The sequence below is a fragment of the Gnatocerus cornutus genome, chromosome 4 (assembly GCF_029298725.1).
Source record: "Gnatocerus cornutus isolate USDA-ARS CGAHR chromosome 4, icGnaCorn1.1, whole genome shotgun sequence".
NCBI classification, from domain to species: Eukaryota; Metazoa; Arthropoda; class Insecta; order Coleoptera; family Tenebrionidae; genus Gnatocerus; species Gnatocerus cornutus.
Genome location: NC_142236.1, coordinates 769,563 through 797,534, shown reverse-complemented (window position 1 = coordinate 797,534; position 27,972 = coordinate 769,563). Strand labels below are relative to the sequence as shown.

At 37.1% G+C, this 27,972-nt stretch overlaps 3 protein-coding genes across 4 annotated transcripts; all 3 read right to left on the bottom strand.

Moving 5' to 3' along the window:
- Positions 1-34: 34 nt before the first annotated feature.
- Positions 35-2,563, bottom strand: LOC148175716 (uncharacterized). The gene is made up of 2 exons (XM_088034155.1): positions 2,211-2,563; positions 35-1,690 (listed from the first exon to the last, which is right to left on the bottom strand). Exons 1-2 carry the CDS (start codon positions 2,355-2,357, stop codon positions 206-208), a joined length of 1,632 nt encoding a protein of 543 aa, XP_087890281.1. The 5' UTR covers positions 2,358-2,563; the 3' UTR covers positions 35-205.
- A 1,660-nt stretch (positions 2,564-4,223) lies between these two features.
- LOC148175715 (protein obstructor-E-like) lies at positions 4,224-5,654 on the bottom strand. Its single transcript, XM_088034157.1, has 3 exons — positions 5,496-5,654; positions 4,787-5,020; positions 4,224-4,732 (listed from the first exon to the last, which is right to left on the bottom strand). The coding sequence occupies exons 1-3, from the start codon at positions 5,542-5,544 to the stop codon at positions 4,254-4,256; spliced, it is 762 nt and encodes a 253-aa protein (XP_087890283.1). The 5' UTR covers positions 5,545-5,654; the 3' UTR covers positions 4,224-4,253.
- Positions 5,655-6,606: 952 nt separating this feature from the next.
- Positions 6,607-27,813, bottom strand: LOC148175714 (beta-1,4-glucuronyltransferase 1-like). Of its 2 annotated transcripts, none has more exons than XM_088034939.1 (4): positions 27,702-27,813; positions 10,054-10,766; positions 7,300-7,875; positions 6,607-7,248 (listed from the first exon to the last, which is right to left on the bottom strand). In XM_088034939.1, exons 2-4 carry the CDS (start codon positions 10,648-10,650, stop codon positions 7,051-7,053), a joined length of 1,371 nt encoding a protein of 456 aa, XP_087891065.1. In that variant the 5' UTR covers positions 10,651-10,766; positions 27,702-27,813; the 3' UTR covers positions 6,607-7,050. The 2 variants fall into 2 exon arrangements, with proteins under 2 accessions (XP_087891065.1, XP_087891066.1); XM_088034940.1 differs by lacking the exon at positions 27,702-27,813 and adding an exon at positions 18,108-18,209.
- Between the last annotated feature and the right edge of the window lie 159 nt (positions 27,814-27,972).

Sequence of the window (27,972 nt, the reverse complement as noted above, 5' to 3'; positions counted from 1 at the left end):
TGGTTTTGGGTAAGGATCGAATTAAAAGAGAAACAACGTGCAAAAATAGTGGTTTATTCATTTCAGTGCAAAATATAGGTCTCACTAAAATTGTAACAAAGACGATTAAATCTACATAAACAAATATGATGAATCTAAAAGAAGGCTAATAATAAAATCGATAAAACATGTGTGATGACAACATGAGAAATAAATAATATTGAACTTAATTACTTTGTTCGTTTTTAACATGAGTCTTAATATGCTGCAATAAACCGTCTCTCCTGTTAAAAGTAGCCGGACATAACATGCACGAATGCTCTTTATTAACATCATGGATCCTCATGTGTCGAACTAGCTTGTCCTTCCTCCCGAAGCTCTTGCTGCATTTGACGCACTTGAACGGTTTCATGCCCGTGTGCGTGGCGAAATGCCGATCCAGCTCTCGTTTTCTAATAAAAGTCTTCTTGCAGATGGTGCAAGCGTGTGGTCTAATCCCTGAATGAGTAGCATGATGGTACCTCATGTTCTCAGGATTCGAAAAAGTCTTAGGACAAGAATCACAAGAGTACCTCTTCGTGTCGTCGAAACTATCACCAGTGATATGTGCCGGTATCTGAGGCAGATCTCTCTCATTGGTTGTCTCCGATGTTTTACTTAAGTCGGCGGTCAAGTCAGTCTCTGATTGGTTCTCTGTCTTGATCGAGCCGTCGAAATTGTTGTGATTGAAGGGATCTAAGCTGATGACCATGTTCTCCGAGTCGGCCCAACTTTCTTGTTTATCTTCACTGTCTCTTGTTTCATCCTGTTTGGGGTAGTACTCCCCTAAGTTCTCCCTCATCATTTGCAACTCCTGGGACTTATCTTCGCTGTTTTCTTGAGGAAAATGCCGCTTTTCGTGGCGGAGCAACTTGTCTTTCCTTCCGAAGCTCAAGTGACAGAAGTTGCAACTGAACGGTTTCTGTCCCGAATGGATGATGGCATGTCTGGTCAAGTCTCCTTTGGAGAAGAACGTCTTGGGGCACTTTGGACAAACGAACGGCTTCTGCCCGGAATGTATCCTCATGTGTTTTGATAAATTCGTGTTCCTTGAGAAAGATTTTGAGCAGACCATGCAAGTGTAGGGTTTGATCCCAGTATGTACGACTGTGTGCTTCCTCAGATCTGACCTCCTGGCGAACGTCCGGTCGCACTGCGGACAACTATAGGGCTTGTCGTTCTGATGCACCCCCTTCAAATGCGCCGAGTACTGCAACCGGTCAGCAAACCCCATATCGCACAAACTGCAAGTGTATGGAATTTCGTTATTATGTGCAGTGTTCTCGTGCTCCACGCAGACGGTTTTGTCAGTGAATGCGTGGTCGCAATAAGTGCACATCGACACGTTTTTCCCTCCGTAGGTATCAGTCGTTTCTACATTCTCGTTATCACTGGGTCGTTCGTTTTCGCTTTCATAGTCCGATTCGTAGTCCAAAGCCGTGGGATCCACCACCATCACCACGTCTTCTTCGGTGCCGTTCGCCAGTTGCTCGAACAGAGGCAGCTGAGGGGGACAAGCCTCACTGAGACCGTTTTCTGTGACCATCGCGGCGTTAATCTGGCGGAGAGTCGCGTCGGACATGAAGCACAATTTGCGGAATTCCAGACAGAACTCGATTTTGTAGAGGCAGCGGTGGCAGATCACGTTCGGGAGGCCGTCGCCGTGGGAAATCTGCAAAAAATAATAGAATCAGTACTACTTTTGAGTCACGCCCTCAATTAAAATTAAATGAGGCTTTATAAGGAAAAAAATATTTGAATTTGCCTCCACGCGCGCGGGTCTTCATTGGCTGCAGTATCAACCGGTAACGATTATTTGCTCCGTTGCCACATCTGTCACAAACTGGGCCAAGCACAATGGAAAACCTTGGAATCCCGGGGGGCTCATTAGGCAGAGGTGGATTTCACCGGAAAGTGGACACGGCGAGGTGGTGATGTTTCGAACTATGGGGGCTCTAAGTCGTGTGATTGATGCAAACTTTCACTTTGGGGCAACGTGGCAACACTGCCTGATTTTCGAAAAATGCAGAAAAATGGTCGATTTTTGACACTCCGATCAATGGAAAGCCGTTCGATGTGTTTCCCGAGGGGTGTACTTCCCCCCTCGTGCACTTTCCTAGGGAAAACTCGCGTCTTTTCCGCATTTTCCGCGACATAACCTAACCCACGCGTCGCCAAACGTCAACACTTACTTGTAGTGCTGTGCAATCGATGATTTTCTTGTAAATACTCTTTTCCTTGCCCTGGATGTGGTTGAAGATGCCCAACATGTATCCGTCCTTCTGCAGACACAATCTGCAGATGGTTGCGTAACTCCTCCAGGTTTCATAGGTTTCCATCGTTGGAGGTGAACAGTGCACTATGGAAGACACAGTTTATTTAGTTTAGAAAACGTGTACACCTGGCAACGAAATGTTTTGTGATGTGGTTATGTGGGGCACCGCCTTGGCTCGACTAGGACTGAGGCCGTGCGAAGGGCGGTTATCGCAGACTTGCGCGTGGCCCCCTCGATTGGAGCTCCCGGACACATCTGCCATTTGGCGCCAGGTTCGAATCGCGACCGTGGGGAGGGAGGGCCACCGGAAAGACGCCGCTGGGCGGCAAAAAGATTATTAAGAGGAAAATCGACAGTTTTTATTCAATCGGAAAATTTTAAAGGTCCGGCAATCGGTGGAATTTATAATTCGCGCGGTTTCCAATTCTCATTTGCCCAAATTCGATTATTATCAATAAAAAATTAACTATATTTAATTAAATTCACAGATGATAAAAATCTAATTAAAAATTTTTGCTAACTTGAAATTGGATCGGTAAAAAAACAACGATAATTAGGAGGCCTTAATTTTTTACACCATGTTGGTAGCACTGCGTTCCTTCGATTTTTAACCAATCAATAATAAATACCAATTAATTTTTACGAGATTTCTTTAAAATTGTTTTGATTTTGCAGTAATCCAAATATCAAATACATTGTTTGTTAAAAAAAACTTGACCAATCAAAAGTAACTAGTGACATTAAGGGCCGGTTTACAGAAGCGAAATTAAATCTTTTATTTCGACTAAATACTTAACATCATGTTAAAGTGACATGTGATCGTTTTTCCGACAATTAAATGCCAGCAATCGTCAAATTAGTTGCAAAATTAACTTAATTTCAATTAAATTATTGTGTAAACCGACTGTAAGTGTGTTTGCCCAGGGGTTATTACTCCTCAAAAATGGCGTACATTTGACTTCCCCTAATTTCCAAATGAATTCCTTGTGATTTTGTCGAACTTCTCCTTATTTCCTGGTGATTTCGTCTCACTTCCCCTAATTTCCTTGTGATTTGGTCCAACCTCTCCTTATTTCCTTGTGATTTCATCCAACTTCTCCTTATTTCCTTGTGATTTTGTCTATGCTAAATTCCCCTAATTTTCTTGTGATCTCATCTAACTTCCCTTGATTTTCTTGTGATTTTGTCTAAATTCCCCTAATTTCCTTGTAATTTCGTCCAACCTCCCCTTAGTTTCTTGTTATCTCGTCTAACTTCCCTTGATTTTTTTCAGATTTTTTCTAAAATCTCCTGATTTCCGCATGATTTCGTCCAACTTCCCCTTATTTACTTGTGATTTCGTAAAATTTCCCCAGATTTCATTGTGATTTCGTCCAACCTCTCCTTATTTGTTAGTGATTTTGTCTAAATTCCCCTGATTTCCGTGTAATTTCGTCCAACTTCTCATTTCCTTGTGATTTCGTAAAACTTTTCCTGATCTCATTGTCATTTCTTCCAATCTCTCTTTATTTTCTTGTAATTTCGTCTAACTTCCTCTAATTTCTTTGTGATTTTGTCCAACCTCCCCTTATTTACTTGTGATTTCGTCTAACTTCCTCTAATATTTTTGTGATTTTGTCCAACCTCCCCCTATTTACTTGTGATTTCGTCTGATTTTCCTAAATTTCCTATCGATCGCCCCTGATGTCCTAATGATTTCCCCTCATTTTCTAGTGATTTCTTATTGATTTTCGAACGATTTCCCCTGATTTCTTAAGACTGATACTTTGATTTCCCACCCCTCGGTGTTTACTTACCTTTTTTACTATTTTGTTTCTATTTTTGTGGTTTTTATAAGGTGTAAGGGACAAGGATAAGATAAAAAGTGAAGAAACAGCAAACTTAGAGCTACCAACATATAAAAAACTTTAGAGAAATAAAATCGCCAGTGTACGTCTTAACTTTTATTTCATCCCCCGAATCAGATCCTGTAATTCCTGTAGGCATTGCGCTGATCCTGCGGGACCCCTCTCCCGATATCGTTGCTAAACTGCGCCGAGGCGCACCCCGTGACATTTTCGACCCCATCGCAAGTATTAGTGACATCATTGAAGGCCTTCCCTTCGCCGCAATTGTACAACCTCGGCCTATTCTCCACACAAACGAAATATCTCTGGCAATCGTTAGGCGAGCGAAAGAATCTAAACTCTTCTTGTCCCAACCCAAAAGCTCGAGCATCTGGTGGACACGTGAATCCAAGAAACCCTTCAGCATCACAACTCGGCACTTGATCAGGCCAGTCGCATCGGTACGTCGCTTCGTTGTAAGCGAGACCTTCTGGACAATCAAAGATGAAACCGCGTCCAGAAGCGCAGTTTTTGAATTGGCCGCAGTTAGTGGCGTCGCCCATGCGGTAGTAACCGAATTGGTGGGGGCACTCGTCGGTGGCTTGCGGCGGTTCTAATGAAAAAAAAAAGAAAAGGTGAAACCGGCGCATCCACCATTATAACTTACGAGTCTGTTCCCGTCCCGTGCAATCAACGTCTAGGGGATACTGGCACGGGAACGCCTGAGGGCCAGTCGCTGGATTAAACAGTAATCCGTCCGGACAGAGTTTCTCTTCAGGGACGCCGTCTTTACATTCAATGTAGCCATCGCACGTTCCTGTAGGATAGCGGCCGTTGGGTTCGGGACAACTTCCGGGACTCTGGCGACTTTCTCGTCGTCGGTACAAATCAACTCCAAAACCTGGAAACAATAATCGAATTGAACAAATAAGTGAGTTGCGACATTGTTGTTTTGGGAGCGCGCATAATCACTTTCACTCGCAGGAAGTTTGGGTAATAATTGAAAATTTTTAGCACCTCTCTGCATAATTTAATTAAAATGGTTGGAGAGTCGGGATCTTTTAATTGGTTCGCCTTGACATTACGCTCACATGCTGAATTCTGGGAGCGTGTTTTCAATTTTAAAATGCTGCTTCTTCACCAAGAATTCCAAATGTCAGTGACAAACCAAACATTAATTTTAATGAGGGGGTCATGGAATTTAAAATTCGTTGGTACCTCTGCCTTTTTGATAGTTCCAACAAACAAAAAATTGCAAGAGGTGTGTAATAACGACTTTTTTGTATAAATCCCTTATAATTGTTTCACAAGAGAATATGAGAAGCGTGACTAGAATTCGGATGAAAATTTAAACGCGCAGTATAAAAACATTTTACCTTGTACGATTAAAACTGCAACGACCAGAAGCACTGAGAAAGACTTCATGCTGCTTCACGATCTGCGACCAGAATGAAGATGTTCTCTCTTGTGTCACAACGATGTTTTTCAAGGTTTCTTTCTATTCGGATTCATCTTTAATCATGAAAATGTTAAACGAGTTGTTGCATAATACATTTTCTCGTGTGTCTGTGGCTGGAATTACCGTTTAATGATTTATTTAGACGACCTTGCCGGTTCGAATGCAGTTGAAGGATTTTTTTATTTCGTCGGAGGGAAATTTGGGGACGTTGCAAAAATCAAAAATGGGGAAGAATTTTTTATTTAGAGCAAAGAGTCCTGAAAAATCCTAGGGTCTCGCAAAGTATTCCACTAAATATTTGGAAAGTCTAAAAAAGGGGGAAGGATCCCAAAAGCTTTGAGGATACAGATCCTGGAAATAATGGATCTGACGATTTTTAAAAGGAAAATCCCTGATTGGGGTTGACTTTTAGAGGACCTGGAGAACCTGAGAGATTAACTGGTTGTCTATTTTACCTTCCAGAATTGTCTTCTTTTATAGGGCTCCGATAATAATGATTTAGAGAGAGGACTAAATATTCAGACTTTTTTTGACAATTGGTCAAACTCAAAAAACGTGCTACCAACTCTCTTCAACTGTTGTAAACGTATACAGACTGTTCCAGAACTCGTGACCTAGAGAAAAAAGGCAACAATTCTGAACCAAAAATTCAAAACAAATTCTTTTATCTCAAAAAATAATCGAATTAAGACGAAAAAACGGTAGCCAATCCCGATGCAGAACAGGATTTGAAAATCGGTAACTATGGACATACTATCATTCATTGTCAGATAGATATTAGACTCTCATTCATTGGTCAGATAGATATTAGACTCTCGTTACCTAGAATATTTTACTCCATCTCTAGAATAAGCTTCTGGGATTGGTTGTTAATTTTTATTTCTTTCTCAATTACTTTTAAACTTAACCAATTTTTGTTTTGAAATTTACCATCTGTATTGCTGCCGGCACCTTCTTTTGTTCTCTGGGACACCTGCATACATTTGCAACAGTTAAAGGGTTAAAGCTTTGTCAAAGAAACAAACCAATAAGTCGGTAATATTTATATTTGAGTATACAGCAGTATACACAATCTTTAATAGTACAAAAGTAATATGTTTTGTCATCACCACATCAATTGATAAGGCACATTAACCGCTAATACAGCAAAAATAAAATTACATCATAATAATTTACTTAGTTTAAGTACAACTTATAATAATCGCAATACTTAAGAAACATGAGCAATAAAATTATATACACAAAATGAAAAATGAACGCCACTGGGACGCCAGTGAAAATAAATAGTCAGACTTTGTCCATCAGTCGAAAAATCAAACAGACATCTAACACACAAAAATAAAACTCTTTCTAAAGAAATTTAAAATAAAGCAACAATAAATTAACAACATGTCATTTCAAACAGTTTCCAGTATGTTCTTGAGGACTTACATCAATACACTAAATATGGCTAATATTTTAACACCACTATTTTACACAGCACAGCCTTTTTTAATGCCATATAAGACTTTAAGTTCGGGGAAAATGATTTTTTTGATGAGCTGATTCGTCTTTGCAGCTAACATCGCTCTCTTCGAGTCTTTCTTGTAGACTTTGATCCCTGGCCGATGCACCAAGAAAGCGTTGTCGAGTATTAAGAAGTCGTAGTCGAGGACGCACAGCGCGTATCCCTGAAAAATTCAAATGAGAAACACTTCTTTTTTGTACCCGAGCAACACTACCTGAGTCATCTTGTCACTCTTTCCCTCCCAACTCAACCTCTCGTCGTACAACGGATCCGCATGTGTTCCTATAAAAATCGGCTCCCAGTGAATAAACTTCCCGTTTCGTTTCCCCACGTGGAACACCCTCAACTTGCTCGTTTCTTTCGCGTTCTGCCACTCTTTCGCTTTAGGAACGCTGTGACAGCCTGGACAGAGTTTCTTATGGAACGGTAGCGCAGTCCCATTAGCTAACATCTCTTTCAGTTTCGTCTTACTGTCCGGAACTTGCTGATTGGCACTGACTTCGAACAAATGCAGAGGAAAAACTTTGGGGTTTTTGCTGAGAAGAGGGCCACTATTATCGGCTATCATTTCTAGGAACTGTGGTATTATATTTGGACTAGGATAGAGTTCGATGTCTGATGGGAGGATGTAGTGGGTTTGAGCCGTTTCGCGGGCCACGTTGCGACCGACGTTCACTGGATACAACAACTTCTTTTGCGATTTATACATTTGGTCGGAAGTCACGTTGAGGAATGGCGGAGACAGCGAGCAGTTGTACGGTTCGGTCAAGACGTGGTTGTGGCGGGGGACCTGCAAAAGCGAACTATTTAGTCTCGAAATGGAAATGTAAAGAAAGCATCTCCAGGTTCCTCGCGGAGTTCTAAATCAACATCCGTTTTAAACAAACTTTGGAAACTTTTCCAACGTTATTTCCCTCCTGGGACTCTTTTAAAGTCGGCCGACAACTAATTATCTTATTAAAATCGCGCGTGAATATTCCCGACGACGTTATTGACACTTATCAAATTAGAAAAACGACTACTTTTCATGCAATGCCGCACAATAAAAATTGTGGTGAACCCCAAACGAGCGAAATTTTTCCAATTAGCAGTTTCTTGTCTATGCCGCTTTCGTGACAATTCCTAATGAACTCGGAATTCTTTCATTTCGCTGTACAGTGGACTTTCGATAATTTGAAATTCAAGGAACCTGGCAAAATGTTCAAAAAATGAGAAAAAATATTGTCCATAATTTGTAATACAGTCGAACTTCCACCAATCGAATTTTTTTACAACTCGAAATTTATTTTATTCCCTTGCGTTTTCCTTAAAATTAACATGTGATTTCTTGTCTATAACTCGAAAATGTCTATAAATCGAATTAAATTGTACCAACATAAACTTCTATAACTTCTATAACTCGAAAAGTTGATACTTTAAAGCTTTAAATGCCACCATAAATTTAGAATTTTATCTATTCTGAATTATATTTCGAAAATCTGGTTTTGAGGGGTAACTGATTCTGACAACGATATTCCACTAGAAGAATTGAGCCATAAAACAAATGTTTAAGTGCAAGAAGAAGAATTTACCAAAAATTCGGATCAAAATCAGATTTTTGACGAAAATTTCTCGAAGTGAAGAATGCGTTTGCAATATTGAAACTCTTTTTTTTATAATGAAAGACTGTGCTACTGAGTACATTTATAATTCTTTAAAAACAATTTTATGAAAAAAAATGTAACAACAGACATATTATGCCCTAAAATTTAATAACGAATTATGTACTTCAATAAAATTATAATTTTTTGTTTAGTTTTACTTTAACTCGAACAAATTGTGATTTCCCTTCAGACTTCGAGTTATGGAATTTCGACTGTAATTTAGAAACGGGCGCAACATACGTACTTAAGTGAGTTTCAGTGTCTAATGCTTTCTTTACTTTCATTGAATATAAGTAAACTGATGGATCACACTTTCCAATATTGTCCAAAAAATTTCACTCAAGTTAAACTAAACTATGGAAGTTCGACTCGATGCGGAAAAATTGTGTGACTTTTTTGAGCTTATTTTTACTCACTTTTTAAGTTTATTTTAAAACTAAACGTAGTTTTTTTTACATAAAGCTGTTTTTGTATTTGTAGAAATGTGTTTTATTATGCACAATTGCTAAAAATGATGGACAATTTTATCCCTTGTAAGTTATGAATTTTTCTGGTGAAACAGATTTATGTTACGACGAAACTTCCAAGAGCCCTTTGTTAAAAGAGTCAAAAAAATCTAAAATCTGATTTTGAAACTGCAATGGAATTTTTAAGAATGGCTTGTTCAGAAGTTTTCTTTATTTCTTGTACGCCCACGCGAGGGACTTCAAATTAACAAAAATTCTAGAGTGAAAAATTCAAATTATAAAGTGTTGGCGGGAAAAAAGATCTCGATTTTACTTCAAATTAGCGAGGGAACCAAAATACATTGAAATTTTTCAATTTGTCGAAAGAAATCGAGGGGACCGGGAAAAAACTTCAAATTATCGAGAGTGTACTGTACTAGGAAATAGTTTATCTAACGAAAATAACGACAGTCATTACGACGACGTCCTCGAAAAGTTAATCAAGCACAAAAACAGTTTTGATGATGTAAACGATTAGCTGAGATTCTTCAAAACGATGTTGACTCACCGCGAGCTTATCGGCGAAAAAAACGTGAGGAATTCGCGTAAAAGATCCTATTTGTTTCGTTTAAATAAATAAATTACTCATTTTATTGTACTGATCAAGGTGATGATGGGATGAACGACGAAAATAGGCGCCGATATCAGTGGAAGACGTCATCGCAGAGTGAAGGAGAGTCCGTAAAAAGTCTACAAAATTTCTCGTTTTCTAAAGGAAACCGACAAGGGAAAGTGAAAACTAAAGCCTCGTTTCCACAGTGCGTTCTAGGGTGAACCGAATTTGATTTATGACCGGTTTTAGGATAACTAAATACTGACCTCTTTGGGGACATGCTTGGTGCTGAAGTACACATGAAACGTGACGTACTCTTTGACGAGGCTGTCAGTGCAGTCCCTCAAATACGCAATGGAATCCACTGTGTTCTTGAAATCGGTCCCCGGAGCATGCAAAGCCAAACTAATAGGCCCTCGCCACCTCTCCAACAATGGCAACAAGTTATCCATAAAAGAATAATCAGCGTGAGTCGTATACGTAATACTCTCATGACACTTGAACGTCTTCTCCGCCATAACGTAATTATACAACACCCAATAATCACCCCTCTGTTGCACTTTAGGCGTCATGGGTCTATCCAAGCACTTGGTGACCTTCCGGACCCTTTCAGTCACGCTATCTTGAGCTTTTTCCGTCGTGGACACCATCTTCGTCGGCTCAACAATCGGAAACGCTTCTTTGATCGGTTCACCCAACAACGGATCCGTTTGAGGATCCAAAGCGGCGAGATTTCTTCCGGACTGTTGCAACTCGCGGATGGCTTCCGATGCTCGAGTGGTTGTCAAGATGTGGACGCAAAGATACATAACGAGGGCACCAATGGCGCACTTGATGGCGAAGGATTTGGCTTTTGAATGCATTTCGGAGGTGGTTACTTTTTCCGGCCTGGAGGTCGCACGTTATGGTAGGAACGAGAGTTCAACATGCCCACTGGTCATTTAGTGTTACGCCAGATGTCCATGGTCCAGAGGTGAAACTGGAAACAAGAACATGATTAGAATGACAGAACGAACATCAATTAGCTTGCTTCGATGGAGTTTGTATTAGTTAATTAACGGGCATCGAAGGATTGAAACGTGAAAAACGAGCGATTTTTCTTGGCGCCGCTTCTCCGCTCTAAAAACGCACTCTCGACCAGTCCAGAATTGAAATGGAAGTAGCAAAAAATCCATTAGTATTCATCACGTCTCATTCATGGATTTCTATTATTCCACACTTGCGTACGTAGCGTTAGATAAGTCATCTCTTGCGAATTTCCACGAAGACGTCAATCCAGAGGCTAATAATAGAAATAATATCCGGTGAACCGCAATTACAAGTTTTATTTAGTAAAAGACGCGCGCGGAACAAAAATAAAATTAAGAGGGATTTTCAGAGCAATCGCGAAATAATTAGATGTCAAGCGATAAAAACGTTTCATCTCGAAGGAAATTAATTTCCTTTCGGCTAATGAATTTTTTCGTTACGAAATTTAATTACAGACTTGACAAGCAAAGGACCGCCGAGTATTAATTATGGGTTTATACACATTTCGGTTTTTTCTTAATCCAGTGGATCGTAAATCCTCCGGGAACTGCGAGAATAGTGCTCCGAATGTTTCGTTAATTATTTATAGACCTGATTCCACTTAATTAACACTTTTAGAAAAACCGCAATCATTAATTCGCGAGAATGTGTCCGAGCATATAAATCGCTCGAAACGCTCTAAATTAAGAATTAAGGCCGCTAACCCTAAAACTAGTTTCGATCGAAGATGCTCAATTATGTCAACATTTCCGTTGGATCTATTTCTTGTAGTATGTAATAATTATTTAGCGATTTTGTTGCGTTAATGACGCGCTTCCTGTTACATAATTTACAGTTTTCAGAAGGAAAGTTTCAAGAAAACAATCAAAAAGTTTACTTACACGACTCCAATGTACGTCTCTCGTTAAAAATTCAAGCGAAACTAACCAAATAGGACAACCTGTTTAATTACAAAGACAAGTTTAAACAAATTTATCCTCTGGGGATTCGCAATCATCACCGAAACCCGAGACTTTTCCGTTGAAATCTTCATGCCTTCAGGCAAACGTGACGTTATCTTTCTTTTGAATTTAATTACGGTCATCATCAAGAATTATTCTGCGTAAGCAAGGTCGTTTTGAAGGCCGTTCTTTTGATTTATTATTTGTTTGTTGATTTTAGAGGACGATTGATAAGTCCAGGCAAAATAGACACAAAAATTTCAAAAGCGAGGAAAAATTCCCAATTCTGTGATTTTGTGTACAAAGAATTAGTTAAAACTATCGTTCTAGATTATTAAATCACTATGTTATTACACTATAGACGGCAGATCTTAATATTAAAAAACTTTTGAATAAATCTGTTAAGGGCTGTAACTCTGGTAATTTTAGCGCCACTTTGATCAAATTTGAGAGGTTACTCATTTAGGGTTGCTTATTAACTGTGTTAAATTGCAGAATTTTAGGTGAAACAAGACAAATTTTAGAAATTTTTAATCTGAATATGAATAGAAAATTAGCAAAAAATATATAAAAACTTCTAATTCTGGTAATTTTTACGCCACAGCAATCAAATTTGGGGAGGTTAGTCACTCGGAGTTGCTTATTAACTGGCTTAAATTGCAAGATTTTAGGTCAAACAAAACAAATTTTAGAAATTTTTAATCTAAAGATGAACAGAAAATTACTAAAAAATATATAAAAACTTCTAACTCTGGTAATTTTTACGTCGCGTCAACTAAATTTGGGGAGGTGACTAATTCAGACTATCTTATTAATTGTGCCAAATTGCAAAATTGTAAACCAAAAAAGACAAATTTTGAAATTTTTTAATCCTAAGATGAACAGAAAATTATCAAAAAAAAAAAATTCTAACTTTGGTAATTTTTACGCCACGTCAACTAAATTTAGGGAGGTTACTAATTCATAATTTCTTATTAATTGTACTATATTTCAAAATTATAGACAAAAAAAGACAAATTTTGATTTTTTTTATTTTAGAGATGAACTAAAAACTTTTTAAAAACAATGTTAAGAGCTGTAATTTTGGTAATTTTACTGCCACTTTGATCAAATTTGGAGAGGTAACTCATTTAAGGTTGCTTATTAACTGTGCTAAATTGCAGAATTGTAGATCGAAACAGGCAAATTTTAGAAATTTTTAATATCAAACTGAAGAGAAAAGTACGTAAAAAAAAATCCAATTCTGGTAATTTCTACGGCACGTCAACTAAATTTGGGAAGGTCACTAATTCAGATTATCTTATTAATTGTGCCAAATTGCAAATTGCCAAAAAAAGACAAGTTTTGGAATTTTTTATTTTGGGGATAAACCATTGTACATTGCAAAATTATAGACAAAAAAAAACGATTTGTAATTTTTTATTTTACTTGCAATTGCGTATTAACTGTCTTCAATTGCAAAATTGTAGGGCAAACAAGACAAATTTTAGGAATTTTTAATTTAAAATGAACAAAAAAATTACCCAAAAAAATATTTAAACTTCTAACTCTGGTAATTAATTGTTCAGTGTCAAGTGATGGAGACTAAAATGTAACATTTTGGAAATAATCCTAATTGTGCCTTCACCTATTTCACATAAACTGTTTATTTTGCCTGGACTACGAGGGAAAATTCTTAGGAAAGAGTTGCAGTAAAAGTACGTGCTTTCTCTGCTAGCCTCAATGTTTTAATTATGAAAGAAAACGTTTCCACCGAAAGGCAGAGTTGGTTTGGCATGTGTCCAGTTCGCTGACGAGGGGTAGATCGATAATGCACTGGCCTTGGGGGTGGAATTTTCAAAACGTACAATCTAAAGAATTTTTGTAATTTCGTGCATTTACAATTCCTCTTATTGAGTGAAAGCAGCACAGACTTTGTCGTTGGCGTCTCCTGAAACTCTCAGATAAGCTTCGCCGTAATTTACAACATGATTTGTCACACGAACAAAGCTCCCTTGCTATCAGGACATGACCGACTTGGAAATGGAATAATAAACGTTTTTTAATACACTCCCGGCGAAAAGCACGAATTTCCAGCTGTCCTTGAATTATCCAATTACTCTCAAAGTCGAACTAATTGTCCGTCCTAAAATTCGCATTCCTCTAATTTAGGAACATCCTCGCAGTGCCTGGAGCGCGCGCTTAAAACTGTTAGAAAACCGTTGGACCGGCGCTAAATTACCTTTTACTTTATCAAAATGTTTTTGTCGATGGACGTTCGTTTTCTGCATGCTTTGCATTCTTTGACCGATCGTACGTGGAAAGCTTGTAAATGTTAGTGGGAACAACAACAATTAAGGGAGACGCCAAAATCGACTAAAGCCACAATTATCTTCATGGCCGCAGACGGCGCCAGTAGGCGCCCCCCAACCGAGAGCTTAACATTTCTCCAACGATAAGAATGTGGGCAATTAAGGGATTAACTTTTTCCCCGTGTACGGCAAATTATCCGCATTTTACGACGAGAAAATTGCTCCGATTCGCCACAGATGAGGATTATTTGAAATCAATTTGCCTGCACATGTATACTGAGTGATTCAATTAGAAGCTATTAGTCGGAGACGCCCATCAAAGGTGAAAGAACTGCGATTTGCAGGCCTTTTTGCATCGATCCAGCATTCGGGAAACGTATGGACAATAAAAGAGGATTTTATTGTGACAAGGAGATTGAGGACGGAACGTGGGTGTGACTGAGATAAAAATTGTGTAAACGTGGACACTCTGCTTGAATCAATCAAAAGTTGGTGAAACAGTGACGAATCGAGCTTTTGTGCTTTGAGTTATGACATCTTTAAATTCGAGACAATCGCAATTGGAAGATGATAATTTATGTGGCGAAACGTAACGACCGTCAACGCTCGTGCTCATGTCTTTCCCAATTTCTTATTGTTATTGGGAATCACGAATCGTCAATGGACTACTTTCTACAAGCTGATTAGAAACAAATCAAGTCCGGGCCTGTGAAGTCTTCTCCGAAAATAAATTAAACTCGAAGAACCCGAATCGAATTACGCAACAAATCATTTTATCGCTTAATTGTATCGGAAGAATGTTCGGAAGCCCAGAAACTGACAAAAAATAAATAACCACAAATTCCTAACAAGTCTCGAAGGCAAAATTCGAAGAGCCGAAAAAAACACTCACCTTGAGATTGTACCTGTGACATTCGTGGAAATTCTGCGGTGGTTCAAAAATGGGAAAAATGAGGCGTGCTATCTGCAACAAAGCAAAGGAAATTTATTTTTTTAGGCCAGCGCGGTTTTGGTATTCGAAGACACGAGTTCTTTGAAGGTTGCTGATTTCATTGTAACCTTCGATTGGGTGATCAATGATCGTTAATGGTGAGGTGATAATTTTCGTTTTGTTGATTACACGGATTGAGGAGTTTAAGACGACTTTAATGATGGAATTCAAGGTGATGCTTAATCAATAGAGGCTTCAAACGAGCCGATTGTAGCACAAGGATGGTTTTTGGAAAAACGAGCCAAGAATACGAATGGAAAATCTCCCTCGAGCCGCGTCAATATCCGAATTCCGATCAAAACTGTAATTAGAACAGAATTTGAGGTATTTTAGTTATTAGAATGACTTTCTCCAGCAGATGATATTATAATTTTTATGTTTTGGGTCACGGTTACGTGTACAATTAGCGAGTCTGGTGTTAAACTAGTTCCCGGTCATTTTTACAACAGTTTATGGTAATGAATAATGTCAACATTTAGCACGACAGTTATAATAAAATAAAAGAAGAGGAGCGGTTAGTAGGAGTTATTAGCGAACGTGACACTTGTTAACTGGTTTTTTTTACTCTTCTTGGGCTGAAATTTCATCAACTCTCCACCATGGTAAATCATCAGACCACCATTTCGTCCATTTAACACTACCATTTCCTATCTTCCCAATTAAAATCACGCATCAGTGTTGGAAAAAGAACATAATGACACAGCATCCGGTAAAAACATCCAATCTCTTAAACACAATGTCGACAATACGAAGAGATTGATGTTATGTTAGATGCGTCCTTGAGGTTTTTTTTGCCAAGAAGTTTAGGAAGTTCAGTGACCAAAATCACTTAAACCTTTCAAGCATGAAGTGCGGTTGAAGACATCAAGTACTGTTTTAATGAAGGAGCGCATTTTAACATGGACGGAATGAAAATGTAGGGATTCTGGTGGTTTTTATTTTTAGTGAAAAATGTTGCCAACCACGACGCTCCAATCCTGAGAGGATGAGGATTAAATCGTCCACTTGACAGAATTTATTTATTGCCGAAATAAAGATTAAAAGGAATCTAAATTATTACGACCAGATTTCCTAAACAGTGAGGTGTCAAGATAAGGAAACCGTTTTGAAGCACCGGCTTTTCTACGAATAAAGCGATTTTCAATTTCGGAATGGAGCAGGACGTGCGTTATTATTTATCTAGTTATTAGTTATCTCCGAGAGAAAACTCTAATCTGTCAATACATTAAATTTGTCGGAATTGCAAGATTTGTCTTTATGAATTCAAATGACGATACGTAGCCCAGATTCGAGCAATTCAACAGGTGTTCTTGGATTTTTCTGCCATCCTAATCTTCCAAACAATTCTCTCGAATTAAAAGACAATAGACACACGTTTTATTGTTTAAACAATTTTGTAGAGGTCATAAAGGTGTTAAACAAATTAGCACTTTTTTGTGGCCCGAATTATAAACTTTTGTTTACCTTGCGGAGTTAATTAAGTTGATAAAGATGACGCAAAACTATTGTTGAAGAATCCACTGTTTAGTCTGATTAAGAAAACGCAAGAAAAGCTTTCACTTCGGACTTTTTGCTCTTTATAGTTAGCACGCAACAACCCCACTATTGATTTTTAGTCACGTCTGATTTAAGCTCAAAAAGTCATGGGTTAGATGGACGGTTTAAATATTTGTCGGATTTTATGGGTGTTTTAATCGTAACAAGTTTTATGGGTTTGGAAGGGAATTTACCCACAAAATCGCCCGTTTGGTTCGACAATATGACAAGTTGGGTGTGTTGTGAATGCTGAGAGTGAAGGCTAACCCTGAGAATAAGGAAATCTGGTTATTAACCGGCGCCTTCATCGAAATGTGGGATCAATACGAAATGGCGGAACGCAAAAAACCAATTAAACATTCAGCTGCGTTGCTAATTACGCCAATGTGAGGGCGGTTATCAAAATCCAGTATCGGACATCCTTCCTTGGCGTCCATGGAAGGTTTGACCCGAATCAACTAGTTTTCACTGTAATAGCATCATCTGAAGACGTAGGTAGATAATTTACGCGATCATTTATTTTGCGCGCTTTGTTTTTCGCTATTAAGCTTTACAGTTATAATGTACGACCTGCACACATTAAATTTAACCGAGGAAATTAAAAGCTAATAACTCCAACTTTTTCAATCTTGGCCACGGGAATCAATATTTCCTTTCGTTGATCCAATAACCTGAAAGCGTTCTAACCAATTAAGAGTGCATCGAAATTGACGTTTCGTGCTATATGAAAGTGAAAATTTAATATCCGCTGCGAGATCGATATTATGACTCAATCAATTGATAGATTCTTACATATTTTCCTATTGATAAATAGAAACTCTTTCGGAAGTTGGGACAAGAAGCAATTCCGACTTTCCTTCGTGCCGACGCATATTTTCTCTATTATTTTTAATATAATATTAGTATCAAATTATGTAATAATGGCATGATTTATGCCGATCGTGCCATACATATTAATGCCATTGCAATTCTCAATTAGATTGCATTGTCCGCTTGATGCTTGAAATTAATTAATCTTTAGACAGGTGGTGAACATTTCTGGGACGTCTTCATAAAATCGGATGAGATTTACCGGTTCAATGAACGAATCGACCAATTTTATTATCTGCTGACAAATTTCGTCACGATTCGAAGAAGTGTTTTTCACCAAAATAATGCCAATGGATATCTGATAAGATATCTCATCCGAAGGTAAAACCACCAAAAATGCAAATGAGCGATCTTTGAGCCCTAGAAAAATTAGGATTCATGATGACGGCGACTATTAAATCTTCACAATAATTCGAGCCCATAAAACTGCGCTCGCTTCAGTCTTGTGGCGCCGTAATTACAGAACCCGATCAATTTTTACGGCGGAAAATGGCCGTTGAATAAAAAGCGCATTAAAAGCAGATAATAACAAAATTTTACAGCGCAAAAATTCTCAAAAAATCGCGAACCTCCAGGCGAGTGTTTCTTTTTCCCCGTGATTATTGCTCGCGAGCAACAAGTCTCATCTCAAGAAAAATAGTTGCTGATTTAAACTGACTTACATCGTTAAAAATTCCGTAAAAAAGAACAAGTTTCACGACACTGAGCACTCCGCTGCTCCTAAAGCGACTACTGCGAACTTGACATTATCTGGAAACTAAAAGCACGAGTGAACCGCGCCACCTGGAGGATTTTCGCTAGATTGCTGAAGACTTGTGTTCAATCGAATCAATGGCTTAAATTCACCCTTCTGGAAATGCAACAAATCCGCCGAAAAATCGTTTGTTCGCTGCTAAATGCCGAGTTCGACAAACAGATTTTTGCGTGAATGGGCAGAGTTGCATGTTATGAATAGACGTGACCAAAAGTGGTTTTAATTGATCAAGCGAGGATTAAATTAAAAGGGAATAACAACGCCCCGGATTTTAGCACTAAACACGAGCGGAGGTTTTTTAAACTGGGGCATTCAAATCACCGGCTAAAATTCGCCTCTTCTGCTCTAAAAGTAATGTCGTGCTACGTTCTTGGGAATACGACCAGTTCGTACCCGACAATTCGTCCCTAATATCTGTAACACAAGGCAGCCATGCAATTCGTTTTATTTAATTAATAAAATCAAATACAGTCGAACTTCTATTCATCGAATTTTTCTACAACTCGAAATTTATTTTAATCCCTTGCGTTTTCCTTAAAATTTACTTGTGATTTCTTCTCTATAACTCGAAAATTTCTATCAATCGAATTAAATTTTGACAACATACGATGTGTAAACTTCTGTAACTTCTATAACTGTGCCCGTGTCCGCTAAAGTAAAAAATTACAAAAACAGCGCATGGAAACAAAGCTTTCAGGGACAAACTTGCAGGGGACGAATTAACCAAGGACGAAAAGGTTTGTCCGGGGGCAAACTGTCGGGGACGAACTATCCGTAAAAATAATATTTTTGTACTTGTGCCGCAATAACTTTGAAAACTGTAATAAACGAGTAATAACATAAAATAAAAACTGATTGCACAAAATAAATATTTACCAATTGAACTGTAAGAAAAGTGGAATAAAAAAGTGTTTATTTGAAGTTTGTTTGAACAAAACCTGATTTTAAACCTCGACGCTGTGATATCAATCGACTTGATAAAAAAAAATAAACCGAATTATTGCACAATCTGGATGAGATAAGAAAAGATTTTTTTCGACACCTGTCGCCGAAGGACACCGCAGATGTCTCCAAATAGTTGTCAGAATGAAAAGTTCGCCCATAAACTGTTCGTAAACACTTTCGTACATTCCAGGAGACATAAACTAGAGAACCTTGCGTTAACCAAAAGTTAATATTTGTTCATTGGATTTGTTCGTTAAAAGTACTGCGAGAATGTGAGAAAATGCTCGTTTAAACAAAACTAATAAAACGACAAGTCAACGCACGCAAATTTGTCAAAAAAGTGTCTTTCTTGTAACCCCACAGTTGGCACAGACTGTAATTAGAGAGCGGCCGAGCGATTTTCGAGGAAATTTCGAAAATGTGGTTATATAATGGAAATAACAATAATTTCATTTGTGTAAGACTTTTCCTTGTACTTTCATTGAACAGTAATGAGATGTTATGTCACGCTGGGTGAGGAAAACTGGCGCTTTTTCGTTTTATATCGGATCGTTGTTTTAGCACCTCCAGCAGTCTTCCCAGAAACTCATTTCTTCGCACTTTAAAAGCGAAAATACTAAACGTACACGCATCCTGCTAATTACAAAATTATGCAGGCGTCTCATCCAATTATTGCAGGAAGCGAGATTTTAATAAAATAATTATTAAGTACGTGTAAAGAAGTTCGTTAGGAACTTTGATGTCTTCCTTGAGGTGCTCCATTTTTCCCTGTCCACGTAATTGGATATTGTCATTAGCTAATTGTAGTCATGTTTGGTTTTACTTTGTATGATTGGTCGTACGAATTAATTAGGGACTTAATTAATGAAACTCTTTTCGCCTACAATGGAATGTTGGCATCGATTCTACATTAAGTTCACTCATTGCACGAATCCATTAGTACAGATTCCGGTTCAGTGTTTTCGGATTTTCGAGAGGTGGGATCATTTTGGGGAAATTAAGCCAATTTCGCGCTAGGATAGGAGATTTGGCGGAAAATTCGCACAGGTTCATTGTTTAAAAAGTCCTGAGAAATGGTCTAAAAGTTGCGTTTTCCCGGAAAATATGAAACCCACGCTGAATCGATCAGAATTTTCGTCATTTTATTTTTCCGCGGTAATTGCGTGTGTGTGAAAACAATTCGAGTTTGTAGCCCGGCGATTATCCCGTCTACTCTGTAATTTTTCGCATCCGACGACGACACAAAAATTCTACCTGCAGATTCACCCTAATAATTATACGATTGAGTTCGCAGAAGACCCTGCGGTGATCAGAAAAAAACTCCGAGGTCTCTTCCTTAATTCGTTCTCAAATATTGTTTTTGAAAATATTGACTGTGTTCTAATAGCATGCACCGTTAAGAAATTTATTTTCCTCGTAAACAGTAAACAACCTGCTAGTTGAAATTATAGTCTAGGTAAAATTAACATGAACCTTGGAATAATTCGCATAAGGCTGATTTTTTGTGTGGACCTTCATTTTATTGTTCTAATCAAATGGTCAAAAGTCTCCATCGATAGATGTGGTGCTAAAAAAGTTACGCGGTGGTAAATGTCAAAGAAAACAATTCTGCAAATATCTCGTCACGAATGATTCCAATGGCAAAACCACCTATAATAAAAATTGTATCTTATTAAATTTGCAACAAAAAAAAAACTATATAATATTTTTCGTAGGACTAATTGTTTTCAAGACAGCAATTTTTTTGAAATTCACAAGAAATTTTCTCTTTTTCACAGCACCTCCAAATAGAGTACTTTGAGCGCTTCATCATCAGATTAAAAATTTCTAAAATTTGTCTTATTTGACCCACAATTTTGCAATTTAAGACAGTTACGAAGCAACTCCGAATGATTAATCTCCCCAAATTTGATTGATGTGGCGCTAAAATTACCAGAATTACAGCCCTTAACATATTTTTTCAAAAATTTTTGGTTCATCACCAAAATAAAAAATTCCAAAACTTGTTTTTTTTGGTTTACAATTTTGCAATTTGACACAATTAATAAGATAATCTGAATTAGTGACGTCCTTAAATTTAGTTGACGTGGCGTAAAAATTACCAGAATTGAAAGTTTTAATATTTTTATTGGTAATTTTCTGTTCATTTTGATATTATAAATTTCTTGTTCGGCCTACAATTCTGCAAATTAAAAACAGTTAATAAGCAACCCTAAATGAGTAACCTCTCCAAGTTTGATCAAAGTGGCACTAAAATTACAAGAGTTACAACCCTTAACATATTTTTTCAAAAGTCTACACAAAAAAATCATCCTTATGGGAATTATTCCAAGCTTTTGAAATGTTTGTGTCTATTTTGCCTGTACTATAATGCAGTAATCTGCAATTGAAATATTCATCTCGCTCAAGTGAACATGTGGTGTTTTTATTTCTGTATAATGTGTCAACACGAAACAGAACTCTAATGAGAGTCCTTGGGGGATACGTGTGTTTGCCCGTGATAAACTCTTATTATTTTATTCTATTTCTAATTAAAATGTTTTTCATTTTCCGATAAAACAAAACTTCAACAATAGATATGACCGTAGCAAGAAAGCATTCAATAACCAATTGTCTAACTTCCGCCAGTCCGAGAAATAATAAAATTTCTCTTATTATAGTTATAGCTAACTTCATTGTTTCCTTTCCACCCGAGGGTTAAAAAACTGCCTCTGTCACAACTCTGCAAAAGTGTGGGACTAATTGCTACAGTTTTATCTCGACTTTACCTTGAACGAGCGCACATTTCTATTCTAATTAATTACGCTCAAGATTTCTCTTGAATTCTAAATTAGAATGATGTAAACAGGATAACTGCAACAAATCCCCCAACTAATTCGAAAATAACATAAAATAAGACCTAACCCACATCGTAATCCTACTAACGGTGAACCGAAACGGTTATAAATTTGCAATTAAGCCACGATTATCGCAAATAATGTAAGATAATTACTCATAAAAAATACCTTTGTGGATAACTGTAACAAAAACTGATCCCGGCCAAAAACTTTGACTTAATTATCCGATGAAAAAGTAACTGCGAACGTCCATATTTAGACGAAAAAAAAAAAGTGTTACACCCAATGCTGCTTGTTGAACGAAGACCATCTATGGAGATGTTTATTTAGCTACTGTTAACAAGAAATTGCTCACATACCTGTACACAGTTCCGGGCAAAAGTCTGGAAAGAAATTAGCGATGAAATTGCCGGAAAAGTAAAAGTTTCCAGTTTCTACGTGTAATTGGAAAGTATTGATCACTGATTGAAATTCTTAATCACATGAGGGTGTTTGCTTATCGACCAAACAAAGGGTGATTTTCTCATGTTAATAGGTGCTATTCAAATTGAGACACGACTTGCTGGGCCGATAATTTATTTAGATTAAGACGGAAACGGAAATGTATCACAACGATATTATCGCATGCATAAATGTAGAGTGTCACCGAGTTTAAGAATGTTGGGATATTTTTGGTAATTTTCACATTCTGTACCCTGCAAACAATGCTTTTGGCACGACTCCACGACATTGCGTGTCTGATTCGGACATTCCCATTCAAACAAATCAATCCTTTCGATAAAATTCTCATTAATATTCGATCAGATGTACTTGGCGATTTATTTTGCGAGTCCTCCAGATTTTACTGTTTATTCTAGTAGTCCAGGCAAAATAGACCCAAAAATCTTAATTTTAAAAGTTTAATTTTTTGAACACTATGTAGTAATTGCTCGGATTCATTTAGCCCAAATCCGATGAAAATAACGCTTAAATGTGAGATGTCAACGAAGATATACAATTATCCATTTTACTTCTTTCAAGATCTTCAGAAACAAGTTCTTGGAGAAAATATACACAAAAAATTCAATCTGAAGAAGATTAATTTCATACGATGTTAGAAAATCTGGTGGATTAGACTGTACTGTATTTTTTAAGAAGCTGTGAAAAGAGACAATTTCTTGTAAATTTCAAAAAACCCACCGCGTAACTTTTTTATGGGGTCTTTTGACAATTTGTTTAGAACAACAAAATAAAGGTCTACACAAAAAATTAATTCTGGTGAAAAGTAAAGCGAGCGTCGGCGTATGATGAAAGACAAAATATTGATTGGTAAATTTTGACCTTTTATCTACCTCGCAAAGTGAAGTAGTGTTTTTTCTTCGTTGTCCAGTTATGACTGAGAAAATGTCACTCTAGGCAATTGAATTAGTCAACACGACCTAGCGCTTCATTACTGTTATTATGACCTGACATTTAGATTTTCGTTGCCATTTCAGAGAATAAAGATCGCCGGTAAAAAAGAAACGTCACTTTCTACAATACTCTTGTATTACAAATCGAAACTAGAATTTCTAACGGTGTCATTTAATTCGTGCTTTGTCTGTATTTTTTCCCCAGGAAACAAGTAAAGGTGAAGGTCGCAAACTGGCGTATTTTTTATCGGATCTTGAGTGAAAAATCTTGATCCGACCAGGGTGTCACGTATTGAAAGTAAAATTACATTTTTTGCCAACATTGTCCCGCTAATTACATCATTGTAATGGAAATTTATGTATGAAATTGTGATTTTATTCATCTTAGGTTGGCGTGTAATTGCTTTATATACATGTACGTCGAAAGAAGCGGTCTTTTGGACACGTTATAATTTAGATTCAATAACAATTTTCTTGTAATTAAGTCGGGAAAAGTCGGCCGAAGACAATTACTAGACGTCGTTATTATGACAGCTTTAACGACAGCTCATCTATTGCCTCATTCATCATTCATTCATAGCCACCAAAACCACATTCAGGGTTGTCCAGGTGAAAGTTTCTCCCTTGAAAGAATGCGAGTCTAACAGTAATTTAAATTATTATTTTCACTCCATTGATTAATCATCGTTTCTTATCTCTGCTAAGACAGAAAATAGATGATGGATCACTTGGATGGATTTTTTGCAAGATGACCGTTAATAACGTTACAACTTTTTCTTGCTTCCTTTTTATGATTTTTACCGACTGCCTCTTTAAATCGTCATCTACCTGTTTATGCAGAGCTTTGTACTCGGAATTTCTAGTTTCTTTTTTATTTTACATCCCATGCTAATTCTAGTAATCAAACAAAACCGCTTCCAACATGCATTGCGCAAACTGAAATACCACCAATTTCGTCCGTATTAGTTACGGTTAAAATTGCGCCAGAGAACCCATCGTCGACCTGGTTACGTCACAAAGTCAATTTCTACGAAAGTTTTGTTTTCAATCCAAGATTCATTGCCCTCGAATATTTATGAGTAATTGTAAAAAAGTAATTTTTCGCCATTCCCATTTTTAATTGCCGGTAAAGCTCAAAAATGCCAACAATAAATAATGCATAATACGACTGTAACTAGGTACTCATAAATTATGTTTATGACAACTGTTCATTATCAACGAAAATTAAATTATTGTTGGAATTATTAATGACTGATATCCTTGCCGCTTTGTCCATCATAATGCTCTTCTTTGTTTGAAGATTTGTGATCATTTAGCGGCGATTATCATTAAACACTGATTGAATTAGCGTCCCAACATGTTCAATTAATTTATGAAAATGTTACAAGAGGTTAACAACACAATCGTGTTAATAAATCAGAGATCCATGCACTCATTCCTTGCATGTTATGATATGCAAATCCGCGCTAAATACTCCGGACTTTTTCCAGTACTTACCTTGACATTAAATGCAAGAAATTTTGGTTTTTAACGTGCCCTGATACCAAAACTAGGGCTTAACCATGACGTTTTATTGAATTTTTAATGGGATTGCGGCTGTGCATGTTTGTAACGAATTAGCTTCTTGTATCGAAGGGAGATGTTAATTATTACTAATCCGCACGCATGGGAGTACAATAAAATAAGGCAAAGATGCAAGCACAGCCGAAGGCTGTGCTTTCGTAGAACTCCCGGGAACTTTATGATCAAATAACCCGTAAAATTAAATGGTACAAGCCGTTTAACTATGCCTAGAAAGTCGATGCTCCCATCTATACAGTCATAAATCAGTTTTATGTCACTGGAGAGAAAAATAAAAATTACTGTCGTAAACACCTCAAAAATATTCGCGCAATGTGCTAAAAGCCTGTCCTTCAAAGGTCCGTTTCGATTGATTTGCAATCGGAATTAAATTGAGCAAGGTCCCCCTTTCGAATCATCCATGTGTACCAATGAATTTTTTTTGTTTTCGTTACGCAATTTTTTTTTAATTGGCTTTTTAATTAATACTCCTACATAGAGGAAGAGCCCCGAATATTGGATGGTTGCCTAATATTGGATACCACCCTAACTCAGTTTGGAAAAGCGAGCTAAAAGTCTTTTGTGCTAATTTGAATATTTAAAAACAAAACGGCCAAGTAGTGCACGACAGGAATTCCATAGCCACCCTTGATGCTAAAAACATTTATAAACATCTTGTATTGGAGGACGTCGTTGACTAGATTTTTATTAATTATTACGACTATTTTTCAACTACTTGTTCATTAAAATACAATTAAACCTTTGAAATAAATAAATGAAAACAATATTTTAAGTTAATTTTCGGCTCCTATTATTGAATATCCCATATTCGGATCTTTGATACTCATTATTAGATTTCCAGTATTAGGAAGCCTTTTTTTGGAGCATCAAATTTATGACAATATACATACATATTTGCCGATAAAATAAAAATCGTGTATTTTTTTGTAATTTAAACGAATAGATCATAAAGTAAACATTTCAAACTCAATATAAATAATAATTTCATTAATTCAATTTAAAAGCAAGTATTTTTTAAATATTTTTTTAAGTATCCTCTAATTTATTTCGAATCGAGTTGAGATTTTTAATTCAAGCGGCCTAGCAAGTTGGATTGCGTTGGCAGCCCTGTCTGTCAAGTCGACACTTTGAGGTTAAACACTCATTTATATGCAACCTGTCATTTTGACCCGTTTCAAAATGCAACGCCTCCTTCTCTCAAGAAAAAATTTTGGCGCTCATCTCAGATTAACATCTTTCGTATTGTATGGAAATCCGTTTTTTTTTGTTTCCGACCACGGAAAAAGACACTGACGTAGATACAGCAGTGGCGTGCTTCAAAACAACCATAAAATATTAACGATAACAACATCAGATTAGCCGGTCGATAGAGCATAAAATAAGTATTGTTCTTATTTTAGCTTTATACTTTTACAAGTGTTTACTAATTTTGAAATTATGCATTCAAAGTTAGTTTAATCGAAACGGGAAGGTTATTGCTTGACACCGACCTCTAGTTTCATTAATTCTAGGTGTGGTGCAATCTTGTTAATCAAAAGATCTAGATATAACCTGGTGGCATATAATTTAAAAACCTGCTTCCTCCTGAAAGAAGATTCTATAATTACATTAATGGTAATGACCACAAGAATGTCGATTTTCTCGTGTTTGTATTCACTTCTGTTATTTTCTTTCTTTATTAAATATTGAAATTGTACTGCATTGTCGGAGTGACCCAATTTATTGGGAATTTTTGATGAAATGGGTCGATCCGAACAATAAATCCAGTAGGCCTTGTCAAAATGACATTTATATTCTAACCTCGAACTGTCAAGGTGACAGACAGAGCTACCACCATTTTTTCAAATTCTACCATCTTACCAACCATTTTTGTTTGACCCAGGCCGCGAACCATGACGTTTATGGCGTTACTAATGGGAAACTTCAATTAGGTTGGTATTAAAAAAACTTCCCAGTACCCGTTATCAATTTTTATTCAAGGACGAATTTGGCATCTTAAAATTTCGCGCCAATTATCGAATAATTTGAGTTTTCCTGTTGGATCCGTGAAAACGTAATTACACGCCTCGTGGAAGTAACTTAGTAATTTTCAGGAACCGACTTAAAAAAAAAGTACTGAAAGATAATAGAAATCCAAGCTTGCAATTACATCTTGTTTTCACTCTCATCGAATAAACACACAACAAAAGTGAATTAGACCGCGTCACTTCCCTTTCAAAGAGAATTTTAATTAATATCAAATTTTCACCGCAGCGATAATTTCACATCGTTAAAAACGGCGAAGAATCTTCCGGACTGCGGTGACAAATTTCGCGATCTGGGAATTTTTGCAATGTTAATAATAAAAAGTTCAAGGTTTCTGTGACGTTAACCTCAGGAAAACAATGATCGTTGACATTTAGCCCCTTTTGAAATTTTCCAGTGCTGCCAACAATCGCGGGTTTTTTACAGCCGCCTGGCAGTGGAACCAAACGTCTTAATAAAACTCCCTGGGACCAAAATAGAGCGTTTATTTTTGGTTTCTTTCAGCGGCGAGCTGAGTAATATTTTATTAACATCTGATTGTTTCATAATCTATTGATACGAATTAGTGAGAATAGATTAATAATGAACACTCGGAAATTGGGCCATAAACCAAACAAATAATCGCATCAATAAACCATAAAAATTAAGAATCGATAAGATTTCATCATTGATTCAAATGCCGGCTATTCCAATGGTTACCACACATGTTTAGAGAAAACCCACCTCTTATGCCTTCAGCCTAAATCTTGATGGCATCTTAGTTTAAACAGAAATTTGAAGTGAATGCGAACTAAACTCGAAGATTATTATCACTGCATCACCAAGAACTGTTCATTTGGATGTAATTCCGATAATGTCTTTAACACTAACGATTTTTTTAATAACAAATGTCAACATTCTTGTATTGAACGTGAAGACTAACCCACAACGACCACACAACGCAAAGTTAAAATACCGTCTGTCTCTGGCAACGTTCACCAGTCGATCCAATAAG